Source organism: Gigantopelta aegis, chromosome 1 (genome assembly GCF_016097555.1).
Source record: "Gigantopelta aegis isolate Gae_Host chromosome 1, Gae_host_genome, whole genome shotgun sequence".
Lineage (NCBI taxonomy): Eukaryota > Metazoa > Mollusca > Gastropoda > Neomphalida > Peltospiridae > Gigantopelta > Gigantopelta aegis.
This window is the reverse complement of record NC_054699.1, coordinates 28,135,849-28,147,183: the sequence shown is the minus strand read 5'-3', so window position 1 is coordinate 28,147,183 and position 11,335 is coordinate 28,135,849. Positions and strand designations below refer to the sequence as shown.

General features: G+C 37.6%; 2 protein-coding genes across 2 annotated transcripts; one reads left to right on the top strand and one right to left on the bottom strand.

The window, feature by feature from the left end:
* Positions 1 to 4,869: 4,869 nt before the first annotated feature.
* On the bottom strand, positions 4,870 to 5,652 carry LOC121374298. Its single transcript, XM_041501384.1, has one exon. It carries the CDS (start codon positions 5,650 to 5,652, stop codon positions 4,870 to 4,872), a length of 783 nt encoding a protein of 260 aa, XP_041357318.1.
* Positions 5,653 to 6,723: 1,071 nt separating this feature from the next.
* On the top strand, positions 6,724 to 9,769 carry LOC121374224 (lengsin-like). The gene is made up of 2 exons (XM_041501265.1): positions 6,724 to 6,871; positions 8,601 to 9,769. Exons 1-2 carry the CDS (start codon positions 6,724 to 6,726, stop codon positions 9,767 to 9,769), a joined length of 1,317 nt encoding a protein of 438 aa, XP_041357199.1.
* The last annotated feature ends 1,566 nt before the right edge of the window (positions 9,770 to 11,335 follow it).

Below are 11,335 nucleotides of genomic sequence, written 5' to 3'. Positions count from 1 at the left end.
AATGCAGTGTGAAAATGGCAATTTCGTTTAGGAAGGGACATTTTTTTTAACATTTAGATTTCAGTTAAATAAACTGAGACTGCTCTTAATCTTTTTTAAAATTTTAATTCATAATTGTATTAGGAAATAATATTTGATATGAATCTACATGTAATGGTGTAATTAGATAATTAACATTGAAAGATTACCTGCCATTCATATGCACACTGCTGCATACAAGACACACAATCTACTTAGCTTGTAATGTCCAAGCTTTATTTGGTAATATTTGGATTTTACGTCCTGCAACTGTGGCAGAATAAAAGGCTCATGTCCTTCAACCGTTAAAGGCCCAAGAAAGATGAAACAACTTTCTTAGCACTCCACTCCGACAGTCTGGGAGGACCTTGTCCGTGGCCATTTAAATGTTGATGTCACTTTACACTCATGAAGGAATTTAATACAAATATGATCACCTTCAAGCACTTTACACTTGCATTGTCAGGGCTTCTAGATTATGGTAGTCTTACTCCCATGGCTAGTGATATTCAATGTTGGGCTAGTAAATAACTACTATTGCCATGCCCGACGGCTAGTGAATTATTTCTGGTCAAATGTTGCAGTTAAGTCTATTTTGTAAATATGAATATCTTGCCCCCATCCCATCTCCCAATGTTAGTGTTTTTAAGCTCTATCTCCCTCTTTAGGTGTTATATCCGATTATTACTATTATTTAGTAAAATTATATTAACTTAAAGTAAAGTAGGGCTAGTGAATTTTTAATTGTGGCTAGTACATTTTTAAAAATCACTGATCCCATGGCTAGTGGATTTTATAAAAATTCTAGAAACCCTGATTGTGTATTGGTTATTCGTCCAATGTAATAACCCTCGTCATAGTAAATAGTATTCTTAAAAAACCCATCAGATTCTGTAATAATATGAGCTGACCTGCATTAAGCAGCCACCTGTATTAAACAACCACCTGTGTTAAAAGGCCAAGTTGATACAAGTCCTCCTTATGGTGAATGTTTAACACAGTTTGACTGTATTTATACGCATGACAGAATAAAGAACCAAAATTGATCACTGCACGACTTTCCAAGTGTGACAGAATAATAAACAAAGCTGACATCTCTCAGTCAAACCCACTAACACCTGCAGATTGTCAAAAAATGTCCCAGACTTCCGTACAAGTCACATGTACATAGCAACACCCAGACATGTCAATATCAAATCTGCTCAGCTTTAACATCTTGTAAAATGTCCTTTCTGGAACTTGAACATTGTGACATAAAATTACCACTGCATCAGTGAATTAATAGTTAATTTTAAATGAATTTAAATCATACATATAAGCATGTTGGGTTTTTGGTGGGTTTTTTTTTATTATCTCAATAATGAATCATATCTCGCAACACTTTTACAAAAAATCTATCAAACAAACTTCATATATATTATGAAATTGGTATAAAATTGTGTTTTGTATCCATTCAAGTAAATATATTGGTAATGTAATGAAAGCACTTTGCAAAAAGATGTTTTAATATACATGTTAAAATTGTGTTTAGGAGAGGACATTTTGTTTAACATGCAAAATCTTGTGTATTTACAGAACTACAATTCACACAAACACAACAATTATACAAATTAGTTTTTGTAGGCTATTATTATTATGCATGTACTATATGATTAAAGTTTTGTAACCTGCCTGTATATATTTATTTGACCCATGTTTAGGATGGGACATTTTTTAATGGAAATATTTAAGCTCTATTTTACAATATATATCTCAAAGTAAATAACAAAGTTACATCGGTTTTTTGTTCTTGTCACAACTGTAGGTGTCTATTGTGATTATAGGTGTCTATTGTGATTATAGTATTACAAAAATAATTGTTGTAAAATGTTATTTGAATTATTTATAGGTCAATGTTCATTTGAATTTACGTTTGCTCCTATACTGTCGAGCACTCTATGATATCTGTGTCAATATGGATCGTATATCCTTTGAGTATTCAACAAAGAACATACCAACTGCACCAAGATCGGCGTATCTGAAGAGGTTCATTGAGAAAACTGAACTCTTTAGGAAACGAATGAGATGGAAGGGCTTATTTTTCTTCAAACCCAAGGCGTCAGCTCCTAACCAAGAAACATACGGATTTAATACTCCAAAATCTCCACCCGTGATCGAGGAACTAAGGGAATTTGAGGAATGCATGGTATCCCTTATTCAAAACATCGAGTTTGAGAACAAAACCAATGTCTTTCAGGCAAAATTACATCAGGACCTGGAGACTGTGAAACATGACAGTAAGATAACAATTAAGGCCGATAAAACACCAAACTACTACAAGATCGAACAAGAAAAGTTCAGCGACCTCGTAAAAATAAACGTCAACGAAACCTACAAAAAGGCGAGTGAGACTCAAGTCCTAGCTATTAACAGGGAGGCAAAGCGCATCGTTGAAAAGTTTAAAATCGACGACCGTGTAGAAAAACTCGCAGAAAAAGAGGCTTTCATCACTCTAAAAGATCACAAGCCTAATTTCGAGAATAAACCAACATGTAGACTAATCAGCCCAACCAAGTCCGAACTAGGACACGTCAGCAAAGTAATCCTTAGCAGACTGGTGAAATGTGTTGCGGATTCGACTCAAATAAACCTTTGGAAGAGTACACGCTAAGTACTCGAGTGGTACCGCGAGATCCCGAACAAGTGTGAAGGCAGTTTCGTCAATTTTGATATTGTTGAATTCTATCCATCCATCACAGAGAAGCTCCTAATCAAAGCAATAGACTTTGCAAAACAACACACCATTGTAACCGAACACGAGAAAGATGTCATCATCCACGCGAAACACACCATTGTGTTCAGCAATAGAAAACCATGGGAGAAAAAAGAGACCAGTACCGGTTTCGACATAACAATGGGCAGATATGATGGGGCTGAATCTTGCGAGCTAGTGGTTTGCTACATGTTATTCCTCTTGAAAACCAAGTACGGCGCGTCTATCGCCTTTACAGGGATGATGAGCTGGGTTTTTTTAAGGAACCACCGAGAAAAATGGAAAGGATAAAAAAAGATATCTGTAAGATCTTCAAGGAAAACGAGTTGAGCATCACTATTGAAGCCAACAAGAAAGTAATCAACTTTTTAGACGTAACACTTGATTTGAACTCAGGACAATACAGGCCATATATGAAACCTAATAACACCTTGCAGTATGTAAACACTGATTCCAACCATCTATCCACCGTTCTAAAAAAACATCCCGGAGGGTATCAATAAACGCCTATCGGAAATATCTTCGAATGAGATCGAATTCAATAAGGCCGCCCCCGTATACCAGAAAGCATTGGATGAAAGCGGACACAGTTATAAGCTACACTACGTACAAGAACAACCTAGAGCAGTGAAGAGGAACCGAAAGCGAAACATCATATGGTATAATCCACCCTATGACCGAAATGTGAAGACCAATGTGGGGAAAGAGTTCCTAAAAATTATCGAAAAGTGTTTCCCCCCATCCAATAAGATACATAAGATCTTTAGCAGAAATACAGTCAAGCTATCATACAGCTGCATGCCTAATGTGGCGCGAATTATTGACAGCGACAACAAAAGGAAACTGGGAAACCACAGAAAGTTGGAAAATTCTATGCAGTGCTCCACACTATTCGAACGCGTCGAAGCGTTGCGGCCTTTGTATTTGCGAGAAGTACTTTATTATTTGCAATCCTAAACTGGCGTCCTTGAATAAGCGAAACGAACTGGTCAGCAAATGTAGACATAAAGACAAATACCTCTTGAGTAATTTAACATGATTAGAAGAGACACGTTGCTGTAATTAATATTCTATACAAATCACTCTGGTTTATGCACTGAAGAGTGCAGGTTAGCACAAACATCGCCACCTGTACGAAACAGTATTGTATGTAAATAAACCATGGAAGTCAAAGTGTAATATATCCAAGTTATTATTATATGTATATATATATATATATATATATATATATATATATATATATATATATATATATATGCTTAAATAGCCGCGCCAGCTGCCAGTTTTAACATTTACTTTATGGACGACTGGTTCAGCATATATTTCCACAAGACACGAATTTGTTGTACTCCGCATATACAAATACAGTTTATAACATTCACGTGACGTGACCAAACTTTATGCAGTCCGGACTGTAGAAGTGGAAGACACAGAATAAAAAAAACAGAAAGCCGAAACCAAATGACAGCAGACAGAACGAGCTCACGAAATCTTGTAATCATTTTAAACCCTGGTTTGCATGGACTGCGTACATAAATCTTCCGATTTAACACGGAAATTAACCAATGAAAAATATACAGAGAATACTTACGTAATGAACTCGGCTTTATCCTGTGAAAGTAATGATGGGAAATTATGCAAGGCTTACCAAGAAGAATTTCCCATTCAGTCTGAACAGAATAAAGCCGACAGCCATTACCATTAACTAGTTATTCCTTTAATTCTGTACTCTATCAACGATTGCGTAAAATCTATTATTTTTGTTTATTATCAGTGCAGCATTTGGTTTTGGATCAATGAAGAAGCGTGGTTCACCAGATTTCTTAGTCACTACCACCATCTGACTTATCAAAGTTGTAGGCTCATCTATTGTTTCCAAGACACCAAGATCGACCATTTTGTCAAGTTCTTTCTTCACCTTGTCTTTAAGGTGTATAGGTAGTCGTCTAGTAGGAAGAACAACAGGTGTGGCTGTTTCATCCGCTTGTAAATGGACTGCCCCAGGTAGCTCACCTATTTCATCGATGAAAACTTCATCATATTTTTTTATGCCGTCCAGAGAAGTGACCATGAAGTTGTCATAGTCTATGTGGATGAGATCATTTGTTCTGAAGCTCTCTTGCCAAGAATTGGTTGCAGATTTTGTCCCACAACAACAAACTGAACAGAGTAACTCTCTCTCTATTTGCTGGGTTTCGTATAATTTGTCTGCAGGTACCAAGAGTGGTTAGATTTGATTTGTTCCACATTCTTAGAGTCAGTTCGGTCTGTTTTATCTTGATGTTTCGAACAAACTTCCTTGGCAAAATATTAACAGTGGATCCACAATCAATTTGGAACTTAATAGGTTTTCCAGTGACTTTCATCTTCACGAAGACAGTTTTGTGTCCATCACCAGTTGTCTGTATCACCTCACTATCAGAATCATCAGAGATGTACCGTTCATCAATGTGGTGTACTTTAGTTTGCCGACACTTAACAGCAAAATGCTCCATCTGTCTGCACTTTAAGCAAGATTTTCCCCAAGCAGGACACAGTTTCTTTTGTAGGACATGTCTCTGCTTGAATGCAGCAGGGTTTCTTCGATAAGTTTTCAACTTGTTTATCTCTTCAGGTGGTGCTGCTATTGCACCCATCTGTGTGCAAGTGGCTTCGTCACTTGTACAAATATCAGAGCTGGTTTTCAGAGTCCGCTTACGTTCTTGTAGTAAACGCTTTCGAGTGGTATTGTCTTGAACACCCAGTACAATGCAATCTCTGATCAGACTTTCATGCAATACACCAAAATTGCTAATTTTTGCAAGATATTTCAGAGCGGCAAAGTATGATTCAAATGCTTCTCCTGGTTTCTGGTTTATCTGGTTAAAATATATATCTTTCATAAGTCTCACTGATCTCTCCTGCGAAGAAATTGTCAATTTTCTGAAGTATTACTTCCAACTGAGTTTGGTCTTCATCATCGTCATATTCAAAATTGTTGTAGATATAAGAGCTTCTTGACCAATTGTTACCAAGAAGAGAGCTATTTTATACTGTTCAGTATGTGCAGCCAATCGAGACACGATAGCATAGTTGTCCCATACTCAGTGGACCTGGTGATTTAATTTGAGGCATTGGTAGTGGATTGTCAGTATCAGATTTCAGACATTTCAGCTAAAATCTATCTTTTCAAAACGAGTTGAAAAAGTTCCACTTTAACGTGTGGTGTTTCGTTTTTCAGATTCGTGATTTTAGCGGTTCTTGAGACAGATTACAAGTAAGCACAGATATTTAGTGGTTCAGAAAGTCATTATTAGACTAAATTTAACCTTTTTAACCGCTGCCACCATGTTTTACGTCAGACATGCGAACGCACGTGTATATTCTAGAAGATACCAGCACTGCACAGAAACAGAGAACACACTTCCGGTGCATCCAACTATCGGAACAGACGTGACATTGAAGACTATTAAACATATCATAACATGAACCACCCTACAAACAGGATAATACATACCACTGACACTACTAGAGCACATTGGTTTATTAATAATCGGCTATTGGATGTCAAACATTTGGTAATTTTGACGTATAGTCTTAGACAGAAAACCCCAGGGATCTGTAACATGCACCGCGCCACAGACAGGATAGCATATACCACGGAATTTGGTATTCCGGTCATGGTGTACAGGCTGCAACGAGCCAAAGCATAATGGTTTCACCGATGGAGATTGATACTAGGCCGACCAGACAGCAAGCGAGCTGTTACTACTGAGCCACGTCCTGTGACGTATGACTTGCTACGAATCTGTTACACACGATCGTAGTCTGTTGCAGAAAGGTCATTCGGCAACTGATCTGTGTAATTGCAAGGTTGACTCTAGATATCTTTACACCGAACCACTAGTGAATCGTGATCACCGGTGACGTTGTTGTTTGATCAACATTTTCTAACCCACATTCGAACGTTTGCTATGGACAAATTGGAGAAGACTCGACAAGAACTGTCAAAGTACCAGTATGTACAGTTTGCGTTTTGCGACATCAATGGCACTTCTCGTGGGAAGATTCTTCCGGTTCGCAACGTTGACAATTTTGAGAAGGGCTTGGCCATACATGCTGGTAAGGTCACTCGTTTTTCAATCTGATTAAAATTAGCTCTACTGGGTATACCAGCATTGCGTGGACTCCCATGTCCAGGTGACATTTCATCTATAAATAACAATTTAAACATCCACCAATTACACTTCGCCTTTTATATCGTTATTCTAAAAATATCGGGTGAGACTATTTACGCAATAGGCAAACTTGTTGGTCTATTTCAACATTGAAAAATCAGGGGGAAAGGTGCAGTACTAAACTCTGGATTGTATACTAGTATAAACAGATTTTATGGCTATACGATCACGTTTTTTTTTCTCGTCTTGAAACTAATTTTATATAAAATTTTATATTGCAATTAGTTTCCGGCATACTTCGTAATTCACGCGAATGATTTCGTATACCCTCGGCATAATCCCGAATGTTTTCAAATTATTTTCAAATCACTGGCATGATTTTGGAAGTAAGGTTTTGATTGGCCGAATGAAAGGTCAACTGGACATGAGCTCCAACGGGCTGCTGTTAGATCCACAGGTAATAGACCTTACTTAATATAAAATTTTATATAAAATTCGAAGACGAAAAAAAAAACCGTGATGGTATAGCCATAAAATCTGTTTATACTAGTATACAATCCAGAGTTTATTACTGCACTTTTCCCTCAGTTTTTAATGTTGGAATAGACGAACACGTTCGCCTATTGCTTAAATAGTCTCGCCCGATATTTTTAGAATGTGTATGCTCCCGAATAACGCTATAAAACGCGAAGTGTAATTGGTCGATATTTAAATTGATATTTATAGATGAAATGTCACCTGGACATGGGAGTCCACGCAATGCTGTTAGATCTACTGGTAGACCAGTAGAGCTAATTTTAATCAGATTGAGAAAGTGTTATCTTCACTGTAAGAAAGCCAAAACTATTTTGCTGCTGGCATTTTAAAAATATAGGTAAATTGCCGAACATTATATAATAAATACAAAATTTCATACTTTTTTGTCAAATATGATTTATATGTCATACAATCATATCACACTCGTAAAATGGAAATAAGTCAACTTCGTGCATTTTAGATGATGAATTGTATATAAAACCTTTCGGGGTTTGGGTTTTTTTCCATGCAAATGAAAAGAAAACAATGATTGAATAGGAATTAAAGTAACATTTGCAAAAACGTTAGGGTCTAAACAATTGAACAGGACTATAGTGTTCTAAAACTGTATCCTAAACGGACGCGTGCGACGCGAGCGATGCGAACGATAATATTTATATCCTAACCAGACGCGACCATAACGACACTGCCAGTCTTCTCTTTAAGATTGTTATCAACAGCTGAAACCGCTAAGTAACAGTTGTTAAGTGACACTGCCAAATATTTCTGGGGACAATAAAATTTAAAAAAAGAAAAAAAGAAAAAAACCCGAAAAAAAACCCCGTTGACTATACTTCACAGTGTAATCTATTTCCATCGTGTTCTTTTTCGTTCGATATATGGCATTGGTGACCTGGTAATCACCTAGGAGCAGCCAGTCGTATGTCTTGAAATTGTTAACACACGAACGTGTGTAAACAGTAAAGTGTGTTTTCATAAATAACGCATGGTGTTCTCACCAACCGGTGTGTAAGAAAATACACCTACACCTTTGAAGCAAAAGTAACGCCACGAGCATGTTTAGTGAAAGGGAAAAATTGGGCAAAACCATCAGGTTTGCCACTACTATTGTCTTTGATGTATTTCATCTTTTCCAGGTTCATTGATGTTTAGCCACAAAGGTGAGTTCGTCATTCCAAAAGAGGTATCAGCCACGACCTGTGGAAACATGGCTTTTGTTCCTGATTTGGACACACTACATCCAATTCCTTGGGCTGGCAATGGCAAGTTCAAGGTCGCAGAATTCTACTGTGAAACGGCATGGATGCCAAGTCGCAAATACCAGGAGGCCTGTCCCAGATACATCGCCAAACGACAGTCCCAGAGGCTGCAAGACATGGGATACGAATCATTTTCTGGATTCGAAATGGAGTTCATGTTAAAGAATCGACAGACGAAAGCGCCATTATTTGATGGGCTTGATTACTGCATGAACAGAACCTTTAAACGAATAGAACCATTTCTATTCGAACTCGATTCGCAGCTGCTCGAATCTGGCGTAGAAATTGAAGAATTACATGTCGAGTATGCTCCAGGTATGGTAGAATGTATCATGAAGCCGCAGTGGGGAATCAAATGTCCAGACTCGACTTTTGGCTTTATCCAAGGTCTTTTAGAAATGGCCGAACAGCATGACTTGTTGCCAACGTTTTTTTTAAAATCAAATATGACAGAGAATAACATAGGTACGCACTTTAATCTCTCCGTGTGGAATAAAGACACGAAAGTCAACGTCTTCCATGATGCAACACAAGCAGACTGTTTGTCAGACACCGCGCGCTATTGGATTGGCGGATTGATGAAGCACGCTGGGGCACTGACAGCTCTCTGTTCTCCAGCAGTCAACTGCTACCGCCGCTTATTTCAACCGTGGGCACCAGGCAAGTGTTTCTGGGACATAGACAATCGTAATGCATCATTTCGTGTGAAAAATGACAACATGAAGAACACCTATATTGAAAACCGAATTCCCAGTGGGAAATGCAACCCATACCTGGTATATGCAGCAACGCTTGCAGCTGGTATTGATGGTATTGTCAACAAGATAAAATGTCCTCCTCCTAACGACCCCACTGCTCCGGACATCCCATCATCCCTAGCGGCTGCCTTGGATGCCCTGAAAGAAGATGATGTCATGGTGTCTGCGTTGAGTCAGCAGTTCATTGATTGGTTCATTCAACTCAAAACGGAAAAGGAAATAAAACCTTTACAAGAAGCCCCTAACGACGAAAAGAGGTTCCAGATGGAAATAGAAATGTATGCATAATATTTTTCCTTGTTTTTATTATATTATCTGAAGAGAGGATACTCTAATATAACCAGCACATAATCATTTTTATCCTGTATCCACTGCAGATTATAAGTTGACTGATTATAGAAAAGCCATAATTGTAGACTAGCAGATTATGATTTTTGACGTCACGTTATGTTCTATCACGTGCTTAGATACATTACAAAATCGTTTATTTGACATGAGTTATGATATCGTTGATGCATTACAGAATTAAAGTAACAACTAATTAATGATGAATAATGTCGACTTTATTCTGTTTTCAGACCGAATGGGAAATATTTATTGGTAAACCTTGCATAATTTCTCATTCTTACCTTACAGTTCTTTACCTAGGTATTCCGTATATAGTTTTCATTCGTTCCTTTTTCATGTTATATCGGACGATTTATGTACATAGTCATGGCAAATCAGGCTTTGAAATGATGACATGATTTCGTGAACTTATTCTATCTGCTGTCATTTGGTATCGGTATTTTTCTTTATTCCGAGTCTTCCACTTCTACCTACCTACCTACCTACCTATATATATATATATATATATATATATATATATAGATAGATAGATAGATAGATAGATAGATAGGTAGATAGGTAGGTAGGTAGGTAGGTAGATAGATAGATATAGATATACAGTCAAATCTGTCTTAAATGGTGACACAAGGGAGTAGATAAAAGTGGCCGCTTAAGACAGGTGGCCGCTGAGTACAGGTTGCTACATATATAGTCTTTAAAACATTTGTTGTTGTTTCTTGTTTTACCGTCTGCACTGCTAATCAAGGGATGTGTGCTTCACAGCTGACTATAAATCAACTTTTGAGATGTATCCTTCAGAAAAAAATGCAAATGAAATGTATTAAATTAACCGTTCTCAACAAGTTTGTTTTCTTTTTCCATTTAACTATTTAATTCCTACTTCATGTGGTGTATTGCCATAGTAAGTGAATCTACAAAAGTCAAGCGTAGCCTGCCCAGAGGCAATTAGATGTATTCAAGAGTGATACTTTCTTAGCTGATACACAGTGGAGATGTCGGGACTAGTACTAGTATTCCAGAGTCATACTTTCTTAAATGATACACAGGGGAGATGTCGGGACTAGTACTAGTATTCCTGAAGGTGTCAAGATCGGTTATGTGCTGCACCTTATCGCTGTTGTTAAAATATCCCTTTTATATAATAGTAAAACTTCACTGTGACCACTGAATACAGATATTTTAGCGATTTGGGATCCGATTTGGGTGGCCGCTGGCCGCGTTAGACAGGTGACCGCTTATTACAGGTGCATTTGCCTTATAAATCGTTTGGGAGGGAAACAAGTGGCCGCTTAAGGCAGGTGACCGCTGAGTACAGGTGGGCGCTAGGACAGGTTTGACTGTGTGTGTGTGTGTGTGTGTGTGTATGTATGTATGTATATATATATATGTGTGTGTGTGTGTGTGTGTGTGCGTGTGCGTGCGTGTGTGTGTGTAACTTGATTAAAGCTTGCGAAACTGAGGTGAAAATGTGTGTATGTGCTACTTTAATTTTTAACGTATTGAAAT

Bases quoted from the DNA above. Each gene is read 5' to 3' on its own strand.
- LOC121374298 (XM_041501384.1), bottom strand. From the start codon at position 5,652: ATGAAAGATATATATTTTAACCAGATAAACCAGAAACCAGGAGAAGCA.
- LOC121374224 (XM_041501265.1), top strand. From the start codon at position 6,724: ATGGACAAATTGGAGAAGACTCGACAAGAACTGTCAAAGTACCAGTAT. The intron at 6,872-8,600 runs GTAAGGTCACTC...CATCTTTTCCAG, and splicing joins GGGCTTGGCCATACATGCTG to GTTCATTGATGTTTAGCCAC.